Source organism: Rhea pennata, chromosome 7 (genome assembly GCF_028389875.1).
Source record: "Rhea pennata isolate bPtePen1 chromosome 7, bPtePen1.pri, whole genome shotgun sequence".
Taxonomy (NCBI): Eukaryota; Metazoa; Chordata; class Aves; order Rheiformes; family Rheidae; genus Rhea; species Rhea pennata.
Window position 1 is genome coordinate 36,973,758 of NC_084669.1, and position 25,954 is coordinate 36,999,711.

The 25,954-nt window shown below is 47.1% G+C and overlaps 1 protein-coding gene across 5 annotated transcripts in view; it reads right to left on the reverse strand.

Annotated features, from left to right (window-relative positions):
• Positions 1 to 25,954, reverse strand: part of ASCC1 (activating signal cointegrator 1 complex subunit 1) — a 38,083-nt gene that overhangs the window by 7,591 nt on the left and 4,538 nt on the right. For 4 of the 5 annotated variants that reach the window (XM_062580744.1, XM_062580745.1, XM_062580743.1 and 1 more), the window contains exons 4-9: positions 25,771 to 25,868; positions 24,258 to 24,436; positions 16,739 to 16,875; positions 14,481 to 14,600; positions 10,425 to 10,549; positions 8,488 to 8,567 (exon numbers count right to left, since the gene is read on the reverse strand). In XM_062580744.1, the coding sequence (XP_062436728.1) occupies positions 8,488 to 8,567; positions 10,425 to 10,549; positions 14,481 to 14,600; positions 16,739 to 16,875; positions 24,258 to 24,436; positions 25,771 to 25,868 (739 nt within the window). Of the gene's footprint in view, positions 1 to 5,485; positions 5,609 to 8,487; positions 8,568 to 10,424; positions 10,550 to 14,480; positions 14,601 to 16,738; positions 16,876 to 24,257; positions 24,437 to 25,770; positions 25,869 to 25,954 lie in introns of all 5 variants that reach the window. The other variant, XR_009959027.1, reaches the window with a different exon arrangement.

Consider the following 25,954-nt stretch of genomic DNA (forward strand, 5'->3'; position numbering starts at 1 on the left):
GCCACCCACGCAGACCTGCCAGGGCAGCTCAGTTCTCAGCGGCACCTCTGTCGCTCCTCAGCGGGCTTTCTCCTGAACACGAGCCGGCAGCGGAAAACGGGCGTCTCGAGGGCCTGCCCGTGCCCCGCTCTGGCTTCGCGCTGGCGGAGCTAGCGAAGCCTCCCGGTGTCCGTCCCAGCCGCCGGCTAGAGGCTGTTACCTCCACAGCACACGCGGCAGAAGCTGGCCCAGTTCAGAACCGGCAGGATGCGTCGGCCCAGCTCGTTCCTCCTCGTCCTGAGGAAGGCATCACCCCTTTCCAGCTGTGACCCGACCCAAATCCCCCTGACCTGTAACAGGCACATCCAAAACCAAATCTTCTACTGGTTCACAGAAGGCGAGCTACAACTGGGCAATACATCAAGATCCAGGAAGTTTGCTCCATTAATGGATATTTTTTTTTTTAGTTCTATTTTCACTTTCAAAATACGTTTTCTGAAGCAGTTCGGTGCCAAGAAAGAACATCCAATTCTTGTTATTATTCATTCTGGACACCGCCACACCAATGAATATCTGTCAGAGGTTTAATTGTGTTTGGAAGTCTGCCAGCAATAACGGACAAGAACTGCAGAAAGCGCAGGTAGACGGGCGCTAACCCGGAGAGGCGGCTCTCTGCAGAGCTCCCCACCTCCTGCCCCCGTTAGCAAGGGTGGGAAAGACGACTAGGGAGGGCAGAGAGAGAAGGCAGCTGTCACCGCGAGCCCACTCCCTACCCCAAGGCCTCGAGGGGTCAGCCACAAAGCACGGCAGGCATACGTGGATCGTGTGTTTTCCTCTGCGAGCGTGCAGCTGGCTCCGAGCGTCTTTCCACCACCAGCACAACACCTTACCTGCGCACCCAGATAACGGGAGGAACAGCCTTTCCCCTCTCATTTTCTTTCAACCTCTTGCAGGCTTTAAAACGTGACAGCAGAGCCCATTTTACCTCATTTCTCTTACACAGAAGAAAGCCTACAGACTTCAGGAGGGAAAAAACGCTGGTCGTAACAATCCCAGCAGCCCATCTCTGGGGAGCCGCTCTGTACATAAGCAAAGCATTAACTCCTTTATCATTGACATTCACCTTATTACTTCTTGAGCCAACTATTCACTAACCACCAACGCGATCTGAAACTACAAAGAAGTGAGCGCCTTGCGACAGTGCAAGCCCAACGCAGGACGTGAGTCAGTTATGTCAGTTATGACAGAGAAGAAAAACCTGCTTGATTAAGTCATCTATGCCTTCCCTTGGAAAGCAGCGACAATATAACCATTTCCATCCGAAAAGGTTTCATTACTGTAAGAGCAAGAAGCATGTACAGAGATCAGGGAGAAAGATCTTAGGCACGTACGGTTGGAGGTTTCTTTTTTATACTTCTATTTTACTGAGGCTCAGTAAATGTCGCATAAATACCAAGAAGCTTTTGGTACACAAGCAAATGCCACCTCACGTTGAGTGTTTCGCATATACTTCACGCAGTAACCACAAAACAACTGGCTGAAGAAAGGACTGAGAGGTCCTCTGCTCCACCACCCTCTCCTTCCCCAAGAGAGGAGCAGATGAGCTCTGTTTCAGTCATTGCTGACATATCCTGGATAAGCAACTCTCCTTTTCCTATCTCCCCCCAAAACAGAGCCCCTCGTTTATCCTGCCCCTCCCAAGGCAATCTACTCCAGAGCTTCATTATCCTTTCCTTTATGAAGATTTTTCCTAACACCTGCTTTGAGTCTCTCTTGTACAATTTAAGCCCATTATTTCCTACCCTATCTTCAGGGCACGGAAGACAATATTGAGCTGCTACTGGCAAAAGCTTCCACACGCTCCACGAGTTTTTCCGACGCGTAGCTCTCCTTCTTCTCTTTACTTGCCTCAAAACAGCACCAAGTCTTTTAGTCTCAGCTCAGAGACCACATTTTCTAGCCCTCACCTTAATGTTGCCTTCTGAGTTCTTTGCATCCATTCCACACTGCCCAAAGTACTTCAGCTGCAGGCTGAGGGCTAGACACAGATTATTTTGCAGACCTTTGCCTCTTTTCTTTTTCTGGAGCAGGCTGACTTGGCTGGCTTGTGCTTGGCAGCACCCCCCATAACCTCACACCCCTTTCTGTCAGGCTGGTTTGTCGGCAGTTCTTCCCAGTCCTGCACCAAGGCTGCTGCTCCCTCCTGTACCTGTCCTTACGCACAGCATCCCATTTGTTTCAGCCCAACTTACCAAGATCATTTGGAGCTCTCTTCCTTCCTATTAACAAGCATGCAATTTTCCTGCTCTTCCCCAGCAGGATTTCACCTCGAAAACTAAGAGGAGCCTGCTCCACACCATTCGTATCAGCCTCCTGACCTCCACGGGTGGGAAAGGTAGGAAGTTCCCAGCTGAGCTCTAGGAACACGGAAGCAGCCGATCCTTCTCCTGCACTCACTGCCGTGCAGTTCCTCATAAAACCAGGGTACAGTCACCTCAGCCGCAAGAGAGCGATGCAGCAGCTAAAGGCAGTGGGGAGGGAGACACTCAGCTATAGTTTAAATTCATCTGGCAGGCCTGACTTCTGGCAAATAAAACTCTTGGGGGCTAGCTGCAGGCCTTCGTTCAGCTGAGATCCTCTCCCTGCGGGGCTCCCTCCGTCACAAGCGAAAACCACGCTGCAAACCTTCTCTTTAGCTCAGGGTTTTGGGTCTCCTCACAGCTCCATGAAAATTCATGCGCTTGTAGAAATCAAACCCTAGTTGCTATGGTGAAAGTCACTCTGCAAACTAAGAAACAAATACAAGCGGGACGTTTGGAGGTTACTGGATTTTTGCACATCCTTTAGACGAGAATAAAAAAAGCAGCACGTTTCAGGCTCTGCTAACTGCCCGTGCCCTGCTACTCCTCACACATGAGGGGTTTACAGTACAACTTATTTGAGGAAATTAATGATCAACCACTGCCTTTCTTAAAGGAAGCCTCATCCCTGTGGCTCCTAGCAGTTCTTGTTACAGCTTTTAGGAGAGCTGGGCTTCACTTCAGCTGCAGAGATGCCAGGAGGCTTGACGTATCTGGATACTAGGACAAGGAGCTGCCACCGATGTTACCCACCAGCTATCCTCACAGGAACAGCAAGATGAGGAGCCCATCCATGGAACCAGGACACTAATTCCGACAGACCTGGGAAATTATCCAGCACGAGGGATAGCGCTACTTTTACCGATGCCCACTGGGCGGAAGGAGCAGAGGCACCTACAGGGTGACCGCCAGAAGGGCCGAGCTCCCGGGCTGGCGGAGCCGCGCACCCCTCCGCCCGCCCAGCACCCAGCACGGCACGCACCTGGGGGCGCTACCTGGAGGGGCCGAGGGTAACGGGGAACCTTAAAACCCTCCGAGTCAATCCTCCCTCTGCCAGCACTCAGAGTTCCTGCTAAAATTAGTCAGAGAGCTGCTAAGCATCTCTGGAAAAAAAAAAAAAAAAGCAGGCTTCTCTGTTAAGGTCACCAAAAGGATTTCTGTCACATGCAAGCAAGTTAGCACAAACCTCCTGCACTTCCTGCCCTGCAGTTTCCTCAGCGCAACGTCTCAGCCTTTTCTGAATACCTCCAGCGCCGCCTCTTCACCCTGCTCCAAGGCCCAAACACTCCTTAAGAAATATTTTCCCCCTATTGTCTAGTCTAATTTCTCAAATGCCCCTTCGGATTCCTGCTTCACCGTACGCAAATAGCGTGAATACGCCTCTTTCTCGAAGAACATCGTTCACAGGAAAGCATTTTCACAGCAACCCCAATTTAATCTCCTTTTCCAAGATCATACAAATGCTGATCTCCAGGCTCATCTGCTCAGCTGTCACATCCTCCCATCCCACTGGCACTCTAATTGCACACTGCTGAGCCCCCTCTATCGTTTCAGGTTCCCTCGATAATGGCAGGATCAGAACCGAACGTGAAAATCTCTCCTCCGCAAAGCGGCACTACGGCCTTTCATTTTTCGCTTTTGCTTCCTCTTTAAAGCCTACGTGAGGCAAGTACTGCCTCATTTCTGATACAGTGATGTTGCACCACAATCTCTTATTCAGTCTGTCCTTACCCAGTGGACTTTTTTCTTTTTTTCCTGTTTTAACTCAAAACTTTCCAAACAGCCACCTCCCCGTACATGTCTCTCCAACTTACCACTCTACTTTGGATATACGCCTTTATCATCCCACCGAGGGTAACAAAGCCTGCGCGTCCTTTCTGAACATTTGCCAGCCTTGTCTAACATGGATTCTTTGGCCTTTTGATTTCATCTTGGCCTAGAAATACACTGGAAAAAGACTCTGTCTCCTGAAATTCGTAAGGCAGAAAAGGCCGGGTACCAACGACGGCAGAACACAAAAGGTATTCCTTGTCTGAAAGTGGAACTGGCCAAGGTGACTACTCAGGGTCGGATGTTAATCAGTTTTATTGAGTGTTCGGTTTGGGGTATTTTGAGGGTTTCTATACAGCACCACATCAAACACCTTATTTAAACTGAACTACTACACACCACAGGCACGGCACTAGTCTTGTTCAGCAAGATAAAAATGATACCAGAGAACACTACCAGATTTTTTTGCTACGATCCATTCCTCACATTGGCTCTGCGTGTCACCCGGGAAACATACTTTCTCCTTACTGCCAGTGAAAGCAGATACAGTCCCGTAATTTAATCCCCTCTATGGGGGTCCCAAAAAAGAAGTCTCATTGAATTAGGCTTCGTCGCTCCTAAAAGCCCTCCGAGAGCAGTTCTGCAGCCGGCCGCCCTGCCGCTCTGCTCCCGCTGCTGGGCCCGTGCAAGGCAACAAGTGTCACTGCCTCCGCTGATCCGGCTCCCGTTCTTCCATCTCAGCTTAAAGTCTCCCCTAGCAGCTGCGGAAGCTAATACGCGCGGCTTTGCACTGTTGTTCCTCAATAGCTGCTCCCTTGAGTTTTAATCTCATAAGCTGTTAATGCACAACTCTGTGCTAAGTGGCAGGGCTCGCCTTTCTGCTTACACAAAACTTCCTTCCCCCCTGTTTAAGTGTGGCAAAAGTCACTCCTTAAGTCCCCAAACCTTGACTTAAATATCATTCTGTTCTAACCCAGCGAGAGCCCAGGTGGTTTCCTTCCTACTGTGAGCCTTCCTTTCCTTTCAAAGTATAGTGGCCAGGCTCTGCCTTCACCGTTCTTTGGATCTATTTAACTACGCCTAGTCTCGTATTTTGGCAATCCCATTTGCCACAGCCTTGATATTTTCACTAATGGAGAGGAGAGGGAAAAAAAATAAAAAAAGGAAAAATAAAAACACGTCTCAGCCCAGAGGCAGCCAAGCTGTGTCTCCGGAGAAGCACGCAGCTGCCCCAGCTGCCTCCGTGCAAGCGCTCTACCACCTGGCCAGCAGCGACGCAGGGCTGCAGCGTGACCATGGTCCAGGAGGAAGGGCAGAGAGGCTGCTGAGCCAGCACCACCCCTCTCTCTCTCTCCAAAGGAAGGAGCTGCTCTTACCCTTCATTTGTGTACTGCTTCCCCCTCCGTCTGCTCTCCAACATGTTCCACTTCGCTCCCAGCTGGACCAACAGTTTAGTATCTGACTCGGTTGTTCAAAGGAGTCGATCAACCAGCCACTAGCTGCACTAGAAAAAATACATACTGTTCTGTATGAAGCGGTTCATCAAGCATCCCCAGCTTCTTGGGCCTAGATGAGACAAGTATGAAGTTAAAGCGTCTAGCACTTTCACGGGAGATACGAATCATTCAGCTGTTTGGGCACAGGCTTCTCCTGGGCTTTCATGACCAACTAGACTGAGGAGCCTTTTTCATGGGTAATCCTCAAGATAGAAATAATTTAAACTCCCAAATGCAACTCATCCTACAGGATCTATTTTCTGAGCAGTGTGGGAAGGGTACCGGCCTGCGTAACCATTTATTAGCACAAATAGGAGGGTATGTTTAACTCCGCAGAACGGGTAGAACATAGGATTATTAAATACAATTCTGATTAGTTCTGCTGAGAGCAAAATACCAGCTGGAGTCTAGAGTAACGTAGGCATGCTATCAGCAAACATGCACTGCCAATGCATCTGCAGGCACATATCAGCTGTGACCGTGCGGGAGCCTCAGACCTGAACACCAGAACCAAGGCGTCTCAGTCACATGTCGTGCTTTGATATTTCAAGTTCTGCTCCTCTGCTAAACAAAGCCGACCACTTTGTCTCAAGAATGCCGTGGTCTTAGTTGCACAACAGGAACGACAGTGGCTAAAACCAAGTTCTCCCACGTGATGGCCTCCTACCAGTAGCCTTACTTTGTCCGCTTTCCAAGCAGGACCACTGCCACCCAACGCAGCTATTACAGAGTCCCCGACTCTGGAAACATGCACACAGTATGTTGCATGGTGTACACGGGAACAGCTCCTGCAAATCAGCCTGCCCATCTGCAGCCATATTCGTTAACAGCCCATCGTTTAGATCCTATTGCAGAAGTTAATGAAGCCTCTTTGCGAGAGGGCAACCTCCCTGAACAGGAGAAGATAAATAATGTATATAGAAGGGGGCTGGGAGAGAAGTGGCGCATCCTTGCAAGGTCATGCTAGAACGCATCAGTGGCTGGCTGAGGTTGGGCTCCTCTGTTAAGAAGCCGGGAGCTATTTATGACTCATGTAATTAATTAATGCCAACGGGCATTCTGCTGCAGGCACGTGGGAGACCAAAGGGAAATATGAAGTGAGCAGGTTAGGAAACGCAGTGGAGGTGGGGGAGAAGGATGACATTTCTTGCAGCAAGATATGCTTTCAAGTAATTACCAACAATCCAAACAGCCAGCAGCTCTTTTGGCTACATCAGTACAAAATCAATTAGGAGTTTTAAAAATGCATCAGCTCATATTTCAGAGAGCAGCAGAATAAGAAATAGCCAACCGAGGCAGAGCAGTTGCGTCCTGCAGCTTCTAGGTGCCACACACCCCAAGACCCACAGATCCTCAGACCCCGCCGGGCAATCCATAAATGGTGCGACCAGTAGAGGGAGCATCGCTATGCCTTTGGAATTGTTATTATTTTTGGATGATGAGCATTAAGGAAGAAAGAAGGTCTGATTTTATGTCTCTCTACAATCTGAAGACAAAATTAACAAATACAAAAAGACCGAAGAGCTAAGTGAGAAGAGGACGTGCGCCTTGAAAGCTAAGCCCCTCCAGACACTCTGGGCTTCTTACACACAACGTCTTCTCCTTCTGGAGCCCGCTTTCAGATGCTGGGAGCGGACCAAAATCTCGGCGCCCGTTAGGAACAGCGCCGTGTCTGTGGCTTCTCTGCTTCAGTTTGCAATAATGTGGTCTCACACCAAACGCCCAACACGGGGCAATGCTGAGTCATGACACAGCGCTCCCACACACATTTGAGGACAATGACAGCTTAACCTAATTTTGTCCCTTTGTTCATCCTCTGTACAGAGGAGGTCAATCAGTTCCTCACCCTATCTTTACATCCCCACACATCCAGCACCTAATACATTAAACAGTGAAACAGTAAACACAAATGAAACGCACCACTCCCATCCTCCGACGCCCTAAGGTCCTTCTGGACTCTCCATCTCCCAGGCAGCCTGCATCCTCACTCATGTTTCTTCGTTGCCAATCTGTGGCTAGAACACCTTCTACCGTTTTCCAAATGTACGCAAACACTGCCTCGTCTCCCTCACAGAGCCACCTGCAACAAACTCCCTTCCCTCACACAACGAGGATTCAGATTTGCTAACAACCCCGCGTCATTTTCCATTTTATTTCTCTGTGCTTTTCTTTTCTCTCCGGACTCTCGCAGAGGCCGAGCACCATAGACAGCATCAGTCTGACGCTACCGTCTGGAAGAGCAGCAGAAACTGCCTGCGGTTTCTGCCCTGGCTGGGAAAGCCTGGGAGGCTACAACACGCTCCCATTCAAGCCTTTCCCACCTGCACTGTCTCGAGGATCTTTATTCTTATGCTCTGATCACTGACAAAGCCCTCAGATCCTGGCTAGTGGGACTGCCTACCACTATCCACTACTCTTCCGGAGCAAACCCAAGCAAATCAATAGTGAAAGGATCTTAAAAAAAAAAAAAAAAAAAAAAAAAAAAAAAAAAAAAAAAGCATGTGAAGTAGCCACCGGTTTTAGCAACAAATATATATGAACAAGCAGAACAAGAGCAAAGTACTCCTTTCTGGTGGGCGGAGAAATAACACAAGCCTAAGTCTCCAGGGTAAAACACGAGCGAAGTAAACGACAACACGAACACCCACTTAGCATTCGTGCTACATCCTCCCGATCTGAGCCTCACCAGCTTTAAGAACGCTTCTGTTAAATACTGTAATACTCCCAATTATGAATGATCCGGATTGTTTATTTTCAAAGCAGATCCCCTCTGGGAGCTCCCATAAGCTTAAGACAAAAGCAATTTTAAAGAGGTGTTTCAACCTCTTTTGGCTACACGGTATCCAGAGCTGGCTTGATTCCCCTAATTATTTTATACTGACCTTGAGGATATTTCGGCCATTAAAAGATTCCCGTTCCTTGAAAGATGATTTACCAGTCACTGTACTGCTTTGCTCTTCAGCTGTAAAGAGAAAAGCCACCACCACAGTGAGCTTCAGATAGGAGAACCATGTGTGCTGTACTTCACTCCCCCACCCTTCCCATCCCCAAATCTGCTGCCAGCTAATAAACCACTTTTGCCCAATTCTTCATGCAAAAATATTTCCGCTTAGATTTTAAAGAGGACAACACAGCTAACACACAGGAACTGGTGCCTCTATCGGGTCATCTTAGTTACCTGGAGGAAACAGCCTAAATAACAGCTACCGCTAAGGTGATTTTTTAGGGCTGCTGGCTCAGTGCAACACATCTGCTTCTCTTTGGCTGATTCTAAATTCCACATCCTGCCAGGGTAAGAGTCAGCAGCAGCAAGCACTTGCATTGCCTGGAACGGCACCAAATACCAGACTGAGCGTGTGAGCGTAATGCTGAATGCGTTCCGAACTGCACCTGTACAAGTCTTCACCGCCTACTCTGCGAAGCATCCCTGCACACCGCATGCATGCAGGCACACAGCTACACATGAGGACACCAAGAATAGCAACCTATGCCTATAGCAACTGCCAAATGCCTACATCTTGCATCAATTTCCCCAGAGTATGGCTGGATTTCGATATACAGACCCTAGGTACACGATTGTTCTTTCCACAGGACCCCTGCCTCACTCAGTGAATAAATTCAATATTTCTTTCTCATCTCCAGCATCAACTGTGAAGTCCCACTCGTATCTGACACGCTATTCAAACCTCGTATGGAATATAAAACGACTTCTGCGGCCGTCCGTATAAAGCTCTCACCACTGTGTCCGAATGCCTCACACGTATTACGTGTCTGAACGACCCCATCAGACTAGATGCTGCTGCCCACACGCCTCAGCTAACGGAGAGCAACACCAGTACTTTGCGCTGGACTTCCACTGATTTTCAGGGCTCGATCTGACACACTTAAACCCTGTCTTTTCAGAATCTCTGCTCATCTGACTTCAATAGCAGCCATCCCCAGAGCCTACGACTGGGTGCCCAGAAAACCCTAACACAATCTGCTGTTATCACTGTCCACACAGAGACTCTCAGAGACCGAAACCGGAGAACATTCAGACTAACCTCTCAGCGTCGCACATAACCCCCTATGCCAGTGAAAGCTATGAAAAGCTTTAGTGCGACGCTGCTAAGGCTTGCAAACCACACACCGGTGCCAGAGCCTATGCATGTCTGCACACGGAGAACAAGGCTGTAATATACAGCCCCTCCCTAACGCAAGGTATCTGAGGCTGCTTTATAAGTAACGTGATAAGAGCGATGCTACAGCCTGCTAGAGCAGACAATCTTTTGGCAGAGACAGCAGACACCATATACTCAATAACAGCTCATATTCAGCCTCACCGCAACCTGAATCTGATTTAACGAGAAAGCGTACTTTGAGACACTGGAATCACGTTCCTAAAGCGACAAGCAATCTCTAACTTGACCAAAGAGGATCAAGTGTTCTTCTTGCTTAAAGGTTAGCACAGCACGCGAAGGTGTTACCAAATCTCAATTTACTGTTGGGGCAGAGAGAGCCCAAGGCCTCACATGGTACCTGAATGCTTTCCTTTCAGATGTGTTCCAGAGCTTGTGAGTGTTACCAGTGTTTTTGTAGCCAAGAATCTTAGAAAGCAATCAGAAAGTATCTAAAGCATGGCCGCTTTCTCCAGCTCTGCCAATGGCTTCTTCAACCACCTCCCCCCTACAATCTTCTAAGTATTTTTGAGATTAAGAAAATTGTAAATTTAAAACAAATAAAGAAAATATATAATAAAGCCAACAGTTACTGACCAAAGCATCCCCTGTTCAGTTTGTTGCTTTAAATACATTTAATGGTAAGGATCAGGTATACCCACCACTTGGATCTTTCCTGAAGAGAGTGTTCATGACAGTAGCGTGGAGTTTCACCCTATCCCATTCTTTCAGCATCAGGCCGGAGGCCACAAATCGTTCCACCAGTTTGTCAGCTATCACCTGCAATCTGCGAAGGCAAAGAGAGAAAGAACAGAGCAAGGCAAACCAAGAAGAAACCCCTGTGTTGTCAGCTTTTCACTTTTCAGCCAGAGAGGAAAGCATGTGCGAAACGAAGTCTCTGCATGCATATGGGAAAACTGCACAAGCCTCTAACGGAAAGATAACAAACTCATCAGAATTCTGCCAGGCAAATCAGTTCTCATGCAAAAAGTTCTGGCTGTTTTGCAAAGCTTCCTCGGTGATCACTTCTGCTGCAAATACTCCACAAAGAAGGGCAAAGCAGGCAAAGCAGGCAAAGCAGAGAGTTTGCTCACAGTAAAAAGACAGATGTTACTGTCATTTGAAGCATGCATCTCTCTACCGCCATGAAACATAATACGATTCTCCTTGCAAGTGCAAAAATCTCAGACCCACAGAGGAACTTGGCTACCGTGACTCCAGGAAGATCGGCTCCGCGCAGAGGCTGTCATTTACACAGTGCACCAAGAGTGCTGGGCCAGAGCTCAGATCTTCTCTGTCCCAAATAAGCAACCCAGTCACTGGCTTCATTTCCAGGAGAACCCAGAACATGACGACAGAGGGCACAAACCCAGAGGACACATTCTGCTCAATGCTCTAACTTCTGAGCTACCGAGCAAGCCGAACCAGAGCACTATTGCCACCTTCCTGTCTGGCTGTGGTCTGGGATGAAAGCAGCTGTGGCCCCAGGGACCTGCAGTGTCTCAGCCTTACCAAAAACAGCAAGGATGTGCTACACCAACAGTGTCCCATCCACTAAAACGACACAGAAGCAAATTGTTCTGTGAAGTAGGATTTGGACCACCTCACCACTTTCAAGCAGTTAGAGAGCACTCTAATTCCACTAGGTGCCACCACAGTGGTTTCTCAGCTGCCATGGGAAGGCAGAGACACAGCTTCTCCGCTGTGCTTCCGGGCGCTGGCTCGGACAACACCGCAGGCTTTGTGCAGCCCCTCGGGGGCTTCCAGCAGCCACCTGACAATTTCAAGACTTGCAAACTGCTGCTTATCATGGATTTCTACCACTTATTTTCTGGCTTTACATCAGTGATTTTTGAAATTAGCAATGACAAAGATTAAATGAATATCATTACCGACAATACTAAAACAAATTAACAGAGAATAGCTCAAGTGAAAATGGTGCTTTATTACGTTATAAAGTTAATCAAGGAAATAAAACAAATTAGAATGAATTATAATGGAAATTATTTGCCATGTGGGAGGCATCAGAGCATGATCTCTCTCTCAGTCTGAGCCATTATATGTGCAGAAGGGCTTGCCAACCCCTAATACTGTCTGCAGTTATGCAAGCTAAGTCAGGGTAAATCAAATCTCCTGCTTTATAGCTTAAGCTGATCAAGATCATCGGAAGATCAGGAAGGAACTCCACCCCTCAGCCATGCCAGGAACCACTCAGAATAGCTAGCCAGACATCTTGCATGAGACAGGAAGGCACACACCTCTCAAACACTGGCGGCCGCCACCTGGTCTAGCACAGCAAACCACACGGTCACCACTCTCCTCTAGTTTCGACCCTGCAGCTGAGAAACCGTGATTTCTACCTGCTTTACCAGCTTCCCCGCGCAAAAGGCAGCTCTACTGAAACAGCACCCAGGTTTTAGCAGGCAAGAAGTGCGTGGAGCTGTTCAGCAGTAATCTGTCTAGCAGACCGGAAGGCAAAGTGAAGTTTTACGGAAGAAATCTCTGTTCCTCCCTTCTTTATAATCTCTAGTTGGCCAACATGTTGTCTCTTGAAGTCTCAGCAGAGGCAAAAGAAATTTTCAGTGCTCTAAATCAACTCAAAAATATCTTCTTTCCCCTCTGCAAAACTAAACATTTGCCAAACTCTTGCTACCAGCTAAGGGACTGTATTAGGACAGAAGTGCCCGTTCATCCTGCTGTGAGAGATGAGTTAATTCACAGGGAAGGACAAGACCGGCCTGGGCTGAAGATAAAAGCTTACAACCACGTGACCCTCCCTGAGCTCACCGCTACGCAAAAAGCAGATGATGTGTTTCAAAACAGAAGTCTAGAGGTCTTTAGGTGCCAGGCAAAGCACAAGATCTGGGTTTGGCCAAGACCTCAGCTAGCAGACCTCCGTGAAGGACAGAGGAGTCATTACCTGTGTCACAAGCATCTCAGGTGTGGAGGTCATTTCCAGTTTCAAGACAAGGTGGATTTGAAGATCCCATTTCTCTCCCCAGCCAAAAGCAGCTCTGCCACCCCACACGTGCACATCAGCATTTTCTGCCAGCATTAATACTAAACAGGTTCTCAGCAAAATAGGTATGGCTGACATCTGGATCAGACTGCAATTTTAGTATGTACCAATTCAAGCTGTCCACAGACACCGGCAGATATCACCACAGCACTTCAGTCCCTGCTTACACTCTATAGGATTTCTCTATAGCTCCTCAGGTCGCAGGCTTATTTCCAATTGTACAAGCAGTCTTGCAAGCACTGCGCTTTGGAGACGATCCGGAATTGGTGATTAAGACAAAAAGAGGGCCCCAGCTCAGCTCCGAGGGCTGACATTTTGGTCACTTTCTCCAAGAAACCCAGTGAAGGGCATTTAGGTCATACAACTGCCTCTGTCTCATCTTTCTGAGTGCTTCTTCCCTATTTCTTCCCGCACTTCTTTTCTGTCTCCTGGCTGGTGTCTAGCTTGTCGTGGTTCTCCACCCTCCCCATCTGTTTTATCTCATCTCTTTCAGGGCAGGACAGACTTCAAAGAGGAAGAGTTGAGAAGGGGAAAAGAAGATTTCAATTCGTGCTGCCTCCCAGCAATCCTTACGTTTTCCTTTTTCTACCGTTTTCTTATTCCACTTCCGATCTCTTACTTCAACACAGCCTCCCAAAATGCGGTTTCCTCCACGGCTCTAAACAGGGGCCCCTGCCTTGTTTTCTCAGCCCCTGGGCAAAGGAGATGCCAGAACACATCCTTTTCTTCCCTGAGCAGGCCCCTGCTCAGAGTCTTCCTCCTCCAGCTGCACTGCTCTGGGCTCCCTTCCTAGCTCTCCAATGTCCTCTGGCAAAGGGACCAGATAACGAGAGGGCAGCACCACCGGGGAAAAAAAAAATGGGGGGGGCTAAAGCTGTTTTTGTTCCATCTCTCTGCCCCGTTTTCTCATTCACGTCACAAACAACAGCACATGAGCATAACAGTTCTTACATTTCCCCAGGACAGGATCTTTGAGAAAGAACAGAGAGAAAAGAAAATGTTGCCACTGATGATGTTTTTGTCAAAAACAAGATGGAGGAAGGTTGCCCAGATACCACTGCATCCTAGTCAGCTCTGGACAGATCTGCTTTTAGAGTCTTCTGCTAAAACCGTCTGTGACAGAGGCAAACAGCACAAACACACACAATGGCATCAACCAGGCTTCGACCTTTAACTCCAGCAACTCTGAAGACAGACATTTCGCCCCTGTGAGCATTTCAGGCTGCTTACGGACACAAAACAACAACTCCGTAATCAAGTCACGCTTTTCAGAGGACCTTCTGGTGTAACTGGGATTTAAGAATAATTAAATGCTGCAGAATATGTCGGGCTGTCCAGATTAATCCGCTTTGCAGGCTGGGAATTAGGCAGCAGAGGCCAAGTCGTCCTGCATCTCAGGAGTACCTCCTTGGCCATCCTACTGCTGCGCAAGCCACGACGTCATTATTCAATCCGACACACTTCTACAGAAACAAATGGCAGCTTTCAGCAGCACCACCGGTGACCGATTTAGAGAGTGAACACATCACAGCCTTAACTGGGTTAGGAAGTAAGAATGACTTAATCTTTCTGACTACTGACCCAATAACTGCTAGCAGTAGCCACCAGTTGGGGTGGGTTTCTTGGTACACCCATACTGCTGCTTTGGCACTCTCCGCACATCGAAGGGAAATGAAAGAAAGGAGCATGAGGAACTCACCGGTCCGAGCCATCCTTCATGCGAACTTTTGCATACAGGACATCTGTCATGGCAGGATCATCATTCATGTATTCCACCCCTGCCACCTCCACAGTCAGGGGTTTGCCTCCAGCAATCTGGCTGCGATGCAAGAGATCCCGTATGTTAAAATACGAAATAACGCATCTGCTTTTGAAACACACCGCATAGTACTCTTCACGCACATGCTAAGTATTTGGTTTTTACTAATGAATGAAATGAATACATTTTTTGCCATAGCTAAATACAACTTCGAGGTTAAGTGAAATATAACTGTTACACAGACATTATGGAGCAGTGCACTCCACAGAAGATGTATTTCCCATATATTTATGCTGTTTGCAATGCAAAATCCCAAAACAAAAAAATCCTCCATAATTTCTAAAGTTTAAGAACTGCTGTTGTCTCAAGAAATACTGTAAAAATCTTTAAATACATACTTCTACTGTTTTGGACATACGTTAAGTCAACTTTACAGTATTCATAGGCCATCTCAAGGCAGAGGTCTCTAGTTTTTATAAAACCCATCGGCAATAATACGGTATAATTTCTAAATCCAAAGAAGCTCTTGTCTTCCGATAAAGAGATCAGTTGTGACACAAAGTCTCCAGTTCATCCATTTGACTGGGAAAAGCGCTCAATACCGAATGCAGTTTTAAGTATATTTCAATATGCACTTAAAAACACTGGAAATAAAGAACTGCTTTATAATTGCCTCCAGCTACTCTCGCACGAAGGCAAAGCCTCAAACCTGTGCGTGATACAATATGCACTCCCACACCTGCAAACGCACTGGGAAGTGTGTGTGCTTCCAAGCACACCGCCTCCTTGCCTCTACCACCAGAGCATCACAGGGAGGCAGAGCGCTGCGGTGAGAGCTCCCTGTGAGAAAGTGCTGTTGTCTCATCTAACTCCGAGCTCTCATGGAAAGTACAGGGAGTGTCTGGGCAAGCAGAACTAATAAACATAAGTTAACAATATGAGCATGACTTTGTTTTAACCTTGCTCACTTTTGTTCAGCCTGCCTGAGAGACTGACTGCCTTTGAGGTTTTTAGTAAAATTTCCAAGCTGGAATAAAGAGAACACGGTTTCCTCTTCTAGTGCATTTACTGGCACAAAAACTGGCACCAGTACACAGTCAAAGGCACGTGAGGCATATCTTTCTTCGTAGGCACTGCCTGCATTTAGAAAAGTAAATGAACACTAATGAAGGTGAATGCGGACAGAGGGCAGCCTAAATCAATTTAAAAAGTACATTCCTTTGGCCACAGTTGGGAAAATAACCTAAATGTTATACTCAAATGCTGATTCCTCCTCCACCCAAGGAAACAGCGGGTAACTATTTCCTCTGTCTCAGTCCCATCCACTTCGGAGGAAGATAGTATCTTCCAAGCATTGAAAACAGGCCCTACCACTGGAAACTCACTCACATTTCTATTTAACAGCTGGGGAAAAAAAAAAGCCTTAATTCTAGAGGAGGAGGCGAAAATTTTGGCCATGCATTAATTCTCACAGACATTAGCAGGGGTAACATGGCTAAACCCTCCTGTTCTGAGGTAAAATTAAGAAAGTGTTCTACATGCAAAAGGTTTGCAGAAAAAAATAATAAGCAAACCAGCCCTTTAGGCCATCTCCAATTTCTAAGCTGTAGAGAGATAAGCTAATTACAGCGTCATTCAAACACATTTACAGTTATAACATCTGCAGTTCGTTGTTTAAAGCCTATGAGAAAGCCACAGTCCTAGAGCACCAAACATTTCAGATTGATTACTCATACGGCTTCTGCTGGCTTCCCCGCACACAGCTCCCTGCATCCAGAAATGCATGTCAAGGACACCTCAGCATCTGCTCTGAGGCAGGAGGGAAGCAGCATGCTGGAGCCCATTGCAGGCAGCATGTGAAGGTAATGGTGCTCTCCTCTGCAGCAAGCAGGAATAACAGCAAAAATTCTTCACACAGAAATAATGGAGATTGCTGTGAGAAAAGGAAACGACTAGAGAAGATTTTCAGGCAATGCTGAGGGCTCCAGCGAAACTACAAAATATAATTACATTCTCTGCTATTGCTCAGTGATTTTTGATGCTTCTATTTGAAATGTTTCAGCCTTTTTCTAGATTTCCAGACTGCTGAGTTGTGATCTGCTGTTGAGCTGCTCCCCTCTTCATTCTCCCCTGTCAAAGACAGCTTGCTTCTTTCCCCCACGCGTGCCCTGTGATTACACCCCCTTTGTCACACTTACTGCACAAAGTCCTCTTTGCATCTCTGCAGGAGGTCACACGCTTTCTGGATCTCTTGTTCATTCAGCAGTACCAACGTCCCGAGAGTCAGATGCAGCTTTGCAGGGTTCTGGAACAGACTGCTACTGACCCCATGATCCTACAAATCAATCAATAAATCATAGATTGAGGCATCTCATCTCACGCGCACACACTCCTTAATCAGAGGGAAAAAGATGACAGAGAAGGGGTACCTGGTCACAGACAACAGAACTTTTATCTCTCTGTCACTGGCCCAGCTGAAACAAGAGGTAACGCATTCAGGGACTCTGTGAGCAGGTGAATGCAGCCCAGCAGGGAAGTCACAGCCCACCACTACATATACACACTCACTGCCTGCGGGCCTTTTCAGTGGACTTGCTAAACAGCAGCCTGCACACTGCATCAGGGTGCACCATGACAGGCTGGAACTCAGGACACAGGAGCGGCAGCCCTGGCTCGTAAGCGCTTTAGAGGGGAGACTTCCACAGTAGGCAATGGCAACTGCGCCGCGTCAGCGAGAAACTCGGCACAAGTCAGCACAGACTTAAAACTTGGGTTAAGTGCATTTTTTGCACAATAAACCCGGAGCGAGCTGTAGCAACAAGCTCAAAATGGTCTCTAAATCCTGTTCAAACATAGGTTGTACCTCACAACACACGCACAGCTAATACGAACTCTGATAATTACACGTGGCCTGTCCCCATGTGCTCTATAGTTTGCTGAGACGAATTAAGTTTAAATTCCCTTTACAACAAAAGCTACGTGGTATTGCTGGGGAAGAACTGTTCCCAGGTGGAGCAGTAGTTATATTCAGCTTTAAGAAACATGCTCTTTTGTTCTAGGATATTTATAAAAATACCTCAAGGATGGGTAACACACCCATATTATAACAATTATTTCTACTTAGCGGCCACTTCCCATCAGCTTATTAAATAAACTCTACTTTTAGCTCCCAAAGAAGCCAACAGCACTTACCACACCACCAAAACATTTCTCTGTCTGCGAAAAGTTCGCTGACAGACTGACAGCTTTGAAGCTTCTACCTATGCTTCAGAGTTTGAAATAAAACCTTTCAGATGTTTAAATACTGCCAGTATCTCAGCCTGTCAGAGTTTAAAGCCTCACATCTCACTCAGCATTTTTCATGTCTAATGACAACATCCATATCTTTCTTTACAGCAGCGCTGCTGGGCTGTACTAGAGACCAGCCAGCCTGCAGCCCAGAGCCTGGGGGGCTTGCTCCAGCAGCCAAAGGTTAGCAGAGCTTGGTGGCCCCCAGAAGACAGCGTGTGCCCACATCTTGCGCTGCTGCTAATGATTTCACTGCCCACTGAATTTCCTGCACGTTGCAAATCTCAGGACCGTGCGGCAGCCTTGAAACAAACACAGACTGAGTGCTTTCATCATGTCAACAGCACAGGTAAACGGGGGCTTCTCCATCTCGCTTCTCCCCACTGTCCCCTCTCCACCCAGGCTCAGAAAGAGCTGCAGTAGAAGCCTTATCTCCTCTAACTGATGCCGCTGTTAGCATGCACGACAGGACAGGATTTCTCTCCCTCAATCTCTTTTCTTTAAGGGTATCTGTAGCTAGAGGATATTTGGCCCATCACAAAACAATAGCTCAGGTAACAGAAGCTGGGAGAAAGTTCCATTTATTCTCGTCATGGACAATCAGCTGATGTCCCTTCCACAGCGTACACAGACGATGAAGATAGCAGACAGTCACGAGGAAGCAGCTCACAGGTCAGAAAACAAAAACCCTACCCTGTTTTTTTGGAGCAGGGAATGGGGCAAAAGGGAAGCACAATTTGTACTGTAAATATCAACCAGCCCCAAAAGCAGCATCTTCCCCTGAGCTTTCAAACACCTGAGCGTGGGCTGAGGGCTGACCAAGTGACAGCACATCACCTCCATCTGCCACGTTACCTCTGCTGGGAAGATCAGCAGGGAGGAGCAGCACAGAGTGAACAGGCCGAGACCTAGATAATCTTTCCACTTTACTCCCCAGTATTTCAGACAGCTCCTAAAAAACCTCCTTACACCCCTACTCTTTTACAGGCCGACAGATCCCACATCTCCCCCGCACGAAATGGATGCTACGTCAGAGGTAAGTCTCCCTGGAAAAGACGATGTTTCAGCAGTCGCCTTAGCAGCCCTTCGTGGCTGGATGCTGCTCCCTGAGACGCGCAAAAGCTTGAGCCCATTTGTTGTAATCCCAGATCACTATTTGCTATTAGCCACTGCCTTGGCGCCTCATGGGAAGCTGCACTCCCCAGTGACAGTAGTCCTCTGCAACTGGACCAGCAGGGCCAAACAACAGCAACTCCGAGCCTAGGAACATGTTCACAGCTTCTGCTAAGGAAAATCACATCCTCATCCACGGAGGAAGAGCCCAAGAGACATGATCCTGTCAACACTGTGATTCTGAGGCTTTGTGGACCCCTTCCAAATATCCAAGGAAACCTCTGAGGGTAAGTTACAGCAGTGCATAACTGCAGACGTGAGGTACAGTGTCAGAGATGGCCACAGGGATCCACTGAAATCTAAGCCTTGCTCTGCATGAGTCTCTCAGGAGTAAGCTCTTCTCTCCCCAGTTTCCTGCTCTGTAAAGGGGAAAGCAGGCACAAGTGAGGAGCGCAGGAGGGCTTCCAGCCCTAACAAAAGCAGGGCACCAGATTAAGGAAGACAAGCTGTCACAGCAAGGAATCCCCCACATACTACAGGGGAAAATGAAAGCTGCAAATTTGCAGAAACCTACTGGCAGATACAAATACGTAAACCAGACTTCTCTCTCTCTCTCTCTCTCTATCTCTCTCTCTCAAAAAAAGTCACTGTTTGAACTTGAGTTTGGGAGACTATTCCCTTTATGCATTATCTGTATGTGACAACTGTCCGTTTTAGCTTGTGCGTCTCTCCCAGACACTGCCCTCTCACGGTCAAAAAACAACTGTCAGATCTGCCAGGAGACCTTAGGGAGCTTACAGCATGCAAGGATCTAAACCAAGAGAAAAGAAGAGCAAGCTGGGAGACAGAGCAACAAAAAGGCTGCTGTCTTCCTCATACGATAGAACTGTAAGGTCAGGGAAGTTCCCCTTCCTCCATGACCATAAAACCGCTGCAGGTTTTATGAACTGAAGCAGCATACGTGAGAGTCAGGCAAAGGCAGAAAGCCAGCTGTACAAATTTCCTCAAACTTCAAGGGCGCAGTTCAACAGGATGCAGTTTTTACAAGGTTTTTAGTCCTTCGCTGGTTAGGCTTAATTCTTCTTTGTACCTACACTCCAGCAGCAACACACCTTTAGTCTATGATGCACAGTTGGCCTCAAGCTTCCTGCATAGATCTTCGGTGGAGAGGGAAAAAAAAAAAAAAAAAGCAAAAGCACTCAGGCTTCCAAACATGCAGCCTCTCTTCATCACTACTGTATGCTAGTCATTCCCTACGTGGAAATGGACTCGTGGTAAAGGATGAGCACCTGACTTTTTCTAATTCCACAGACCAAGAGGGCAACTCATTTCCACTCAGGCTGCCTTAAAAAGTAATTCTTTCCTCTCTCCTTCTTCCAATATTCACAGATAACCTTACGATTTTTTTCCTTAATGGCAGGATACTGCATTCCAGCTATATGCCCTCTCCCACCGTGATCCACAAACAAAGCAAGCGAGCCAGACAAACAGCAGTTCCTCAGAACTGACTGAAGGACTGCAGGCTGAAAAAACCCTCCTCTTTTCCGTCCACTCCACTCTGAAATATAGTATCTCATTAGCAATGCTTGATATTTACAGGTTGCCATATATTACAACAATCGTATTTCTTTTCCATGCTACATCTGCAGGCTGCTAAGACTGCAAATGCTGTATTTGCACAGCTTTGAAAGACCCACCTGCGATTTTTCATGGCAGTATTACTGCATGATCAGTCACTTTCTTTTTCCACCTGCACACTCAGACAAACATTTCAGTCTTCCTCACTCTGACACCTATACGACTATGCTAGGAGACTTCCAAGGTCATCCAGTCATCTCAATCTCCCACTGCACCACATCAGTATTGACCTCGTTCAAGTGAGCTTCACCTCAATATTTGTATTAAATTAGCCCCAAAGGAGCCTCTTTTCAACCCTGGTTCACTGTCTGGCTGCACCGACCATGCAGTATCTTGAACGACACTGAAAGTGTTCCGTATCTCCATACAAAGTTCATCTTACAAAAGGTCTTAAAAGGGGGGGGGAGTTAGACAGCTTATGTCCACCAATACAACACTGTTATAAAATATAGATGAATGGTTGTCATGGTGACTGCTCTAGAGAGACAGAGTCCCTCACAAATGCTCAATGGCTAGACGAAATCTTCACACACACACACGCACCTGGTCTTCTTCCTTTCTTACCATTATTAATGAGCTTCATTCAAAGACTGGAGTCTATCTAATTCTGCAATGTTTTGCACCAGCAAATTGCAGCAGGAAGAGAAGTACACTGCTTCCTATCACTGAAATCTATTCAGATTTCTTTAAGCATCCTGAGAAATCCCATTGCTTTGGACAAATCTATAAGCTCTCTTATTGCTCTGTGAGGCACAGTTTTGAATTACTGTTTTTCATTACTGATGTGCTTTCTAGCAGACCCTGCTGTGAGATAAAGTGGTATTAGAGTGGCATTACCGGCTGTGGAGTGATTGAGAGACATATGGGGCTGCAACATACTCCTTGAACTAACAGGCAGCAATACATCTAGGAGCCCTTTTGCTAGTGCTAGGAGGAGAAAGGGTAGAAAAATAAAGCACCATACATTGCCAGGCTATACATATGCAAACCTCCAAATACTCACCACTGCCTGGATTCTGCGTTTCAAACTGAAAAACGGAAGCTCTAGCGCTGAAATAGGGAGCACCAAGAACACTTCAGACCCTCCTGAAGTGCAGAGGGCACTAGCTCAGGCACAGAGCAGCGCTAACATGACCCTGCAGCTGGCAGGCCAGGGTGCCCTGCGCTCACGCTCACGTGGTAGGGACAGTGGGAGTTAGAGCCCCAGCCCATCTGCCTCCACCCACAGAGACTCGTCCTGCTACGGGGCTCTTCCTGCTGACACCGTTTTGGAAGATTCCTGAAAGCCCCTTACTGCAGCGAAGGGCAGACTGTGGCCGAGCCCTGGGCTCTCTCATACACGTTGCTATGCTATTGTCAGGAAGATTCACGTCTAGGTGCTGATTTTGAACACAGCTCAAGTCACAGGTAACTGGAAGCCAGAATTAATTGCTAGGCTGAAATGCGTTCTTACAGGCACATCTACACTGCAAGATCTCTAACCACAAAGCAAAGCCTTAAAGGACTCGGTGCTGTTCAAACACAGGACAAAACAACTGCGTGAGAGATAGAAAGTAAGGCAAGAGGAGGGAAAAATAACATGAACAGCCTGGTCAACACTGGCCTCAGCACATCTCTGACCAAACTTGAGCGTCTGCAAGCTTTCTAGGCAAAGCAGCACGGGCAAGTTTACAGAGGTTCTCAGGTACCCCAGAACATCCAGATGTTCTTCTGAATGTGAGTGACAACACAGGGGAAAGCACCAAGATGATTCTACGAAAGTGTTTCTATGTGGATGACAGACACCGTCATTGCTGCCTAACCAGGGTTGCAAATTGATACTTAAGAGTGAGCAAGAGATGAACAATGTGACAGGGACAGAGCAGGAGGGGTCTGGACAGCAAGTATGATCGCAAGCAGAGGCTGGGCCAATGGAGGGATGCATAGACGTGACTATAGCAGCAGGCAGGAAAAATGTCTTCTGAAAGGAAAAGAACTAGTCCTACGTGAAAGTCAGTGTGTTGCAGGAATAAAGACACAAGAAGAGAGCTTGGATGCCAGCATTATCTGCAAAGATGAATAAAAGAGGCTACATCTTTGAGATGTCACGCTTGAAGGATTCACTGGACACAGGCAACTGGGAGGCAAGAACCTAGCAAGACGTACAAGATGACACTGAGGTTACTGGCCTGAGCAGCAGACAGGTCCACAGGGAGGACCAAAAAAGTTCCACAGGACCTGCCAACTGCCAACTAGAGAGAGGAAGAGGATCAGACAGGCAGAGTCCAGGATGCCAAGGCTTCAGACAGAGCAGGGCCAGCCATGTCTGAAGCGACAGACAGGTCAAGGGAGACCAAGAGAAAGGGCTGCAACAGTCACAAGCCCAGCTGGAAGGAGATAAAGGGGAAGAGGAACACCAGGCTCAAAGCAGCACTCTCAGCTCCGGGGTAACTGCGTGAACAGTCATTGCCAAAGCCCCATGCTGAAGTCATCAGCCCCCCAGAGCACTGCCTTTCTCCCACGACTTTGGTGCATTCCTCACCAAGCACTGGGACTAGCAACCAACAGAGGGAGCCAGGCAACCGCCAACACCCATCCAAAGTCTGGTACTGCCAGCCTCGGAAAGGACCACTGCCTTCACTGCACTCCAAGCCAGCTGCACATCTCAGTTTTTCTGTCCACCGAACACTTTCTCAGGCTAATCCTGTCTTCAGGGCTTTTCTTTAATGAACTCTGGCTAATGGGGACAGAAGATTGAGACAGTGATCTCCTCCTAGCCAAAGGAAAGGATGCTCATGGCATTGTACAGCTTGCTAACTCCTGGATCTACTGGTTAATTTTGGCCGTATTTAACATCAAGTAGAAACCTCAGTGCACAACACATCGTGGAAGTAGGCAGCTGAGTGCAGAAGAAAGACCCAAATCAGTACAGCCAGGAAAGACAAGATTGCAAAGGAAGCTCAGTTCTGCTCCTAGAGAGCAGACAACTCACATGCAAATGACCACAAGAACTTCAGTTCTTTTAAAATAGGGAATAGTTCTAGTAAAATAGGGAATACACGACTTTCACTTCATTCTGTTCCTCATTTCCCTACGCCTAACTATTTCCTACTGCTCCCAATAAAAGACCTGAAGACAAGCAGAAGGACTGTCAGCGCAGAGTCTCCTGGGGAAGAAGGGAAGTAATTAGGTTTGCAAGATGGCATGTGCTACCAAGCCATTTTTTCACCGAGCTCCAGTAATGACACCCGTCTTCATTCACTGTCAGTTACCAAAAGAAAAGTGAGATAGACACTGCAAACATGTGAATTCCCACCTGACTTTACAGTTATGTAGCAATCATATAAAATGCACAAAGGTCCACTACATTATTTAGTGGCTTTTGTATAAAAAAGAAAATACCACCACCATCCTTTCACATCTCTGAGTATCTTCCCACCTAGGAAAATCTCTGCAGAGAACAAATTATTTTACAAACAATTTACTAAATAAGCCATACCATGTTCCAGAAGATTTGCTAATAGCATTCAATAAATTCACAGTATATCCACCAAGTTAAGTAAAAGGCTTGTTAAAAACACCTTGCTAGGAAAGGTAACGAGGCCTTGAAGGTAAACACCAAAGAGCTACCTCAATAAACGAAAACAACACCCTGCTGAAGGGCTTCTGCTCAATTTCAATTCTTTCATGGATCCTTACCTTTGAGCATTTCTCCAACACTTCCTCCCTGAACTGCAGGAACTTCTCCTGGATTACAGGCTGGTTGAGAGCAAGGGACAAGAAGTGTGTGAAGGGCTGCTTCTTCCGGAAGCTCTCAAGAAGAACATCAATACGCGTCCGGGCTGAGATGACGCCACTGCGCTGCTGTCCTGTAATCACTACAAGGAAGCAAAGCAACACCTATCTGGCTTTCCTGAAGCTACAGCTAAACAAGTGACACCCTACTCCCACGCCCATGTAAAATAGAAAGTAATTAAATGGACTGTGATTTTGCATGATACTGATCTGTGCACTTTAAAATACCAGTTGTAGGATCCGCGAAGGTAAGACTCTGTGTCCTCCTGGATAGTTAGTTACGCTGTCACTGCCCCCATGGTTGATCTGAATCACAATTCTCCTTTAAATGACTACCAAACAGAAGAATATGGAGAGGCCAGGAGGGAATTACAATAACCTGCATAACAGCGCCTCTCAGCTCTTAGCCCAGGGTTATCTTATCTCACTAAAGAAGATATAGGAACTAAAACCCCCGACTGTGCAGAGAGAAGTCTTGCCAAACTGTCTGCTTGACTTAAAATATCTGACACGGCTGTGCTTTCCCGCGTAAAAACAGGACGATGCCATCAAAGGTATCCCTCTGTTCTCAAGAAAGTCAGCTCTGCATGTCTAAAAAACAATAAGCTAAGAGTCTGTCACTTCAGCGGCTCTTCAGATTTCTAGAGCATTATTTTAAGTTTTCATAAAGGCAGTCTCTTAGTCAAGCTGAAAAAGAAAATCTATCAAAGATCAAGTTGGCCTACGTCGTTTGTGCTTGCACTTCAAGCCCCAAACAGAGAACACTTGAGTTTGAAAGGGAAGGATGACAAGGAGCAAGATTTTCTTTGCTTCCCGTTATTCCGTGTTTTCAGCATCTCTCAACCTTCCCGATAGTCCTTCATGGCTCTCAGGGAGAAGTCAAGACCCACTTATTGAGAAGCACTAGCACATTCCTATGCAGTAAGACAGTCAGATTCCCCCGGTCATTTCTTCCCCATAGCTCTGTTATGAACATAACTGCACTGTAACAGTTATCACCATGAAGTGCGTAAGGGGCCCTCCAGATATCCACTTAGGCAGAAATCCACACGGGCCAGCCCTTACGAGCAATGCCTTCTTTCTTTTTAAGTCACTGGAAGCGACTAGAAGGAACACACAGTATACAAAGGCCTGCTCTTGCCGTAAGGATCAAGCAACAGCACCAGAAAAGCAGCAACATCACCAAAATGCTTCTCATACTGAAGAAAATCTTAACCTGCTTTATAAGAGTCTATAGACAAGGAAAATAAAATTAGGAGAAAATTGAAGAGATTTTTCCAGGGTCATAAAGTGAGCCAGTGACATGCCAGAGGCAGGAATAAAAGGAAGCACATCTCCTGTTCCTCCCTCCCCACAAAAACTATGGCTGCAGCAGAGCTGATGAGAGAACAATCACTTTATATAGGTTAAAGCTCACCAATTTCTCCCTCCACTCCAGGCCTGGGAATGCTGATTGAGGTTCGAGTCTCTGTTTCTAGTCTCTTCTTGGTCTCTCCCTTCTTCCCAATTATGTACCTAAAGGCATACAGGTGCAGGAGTCACTCACACAACTTCTCTGCTCCACTCTCCATCAAGCATGTCCAGCCAGAAGATAAACCATG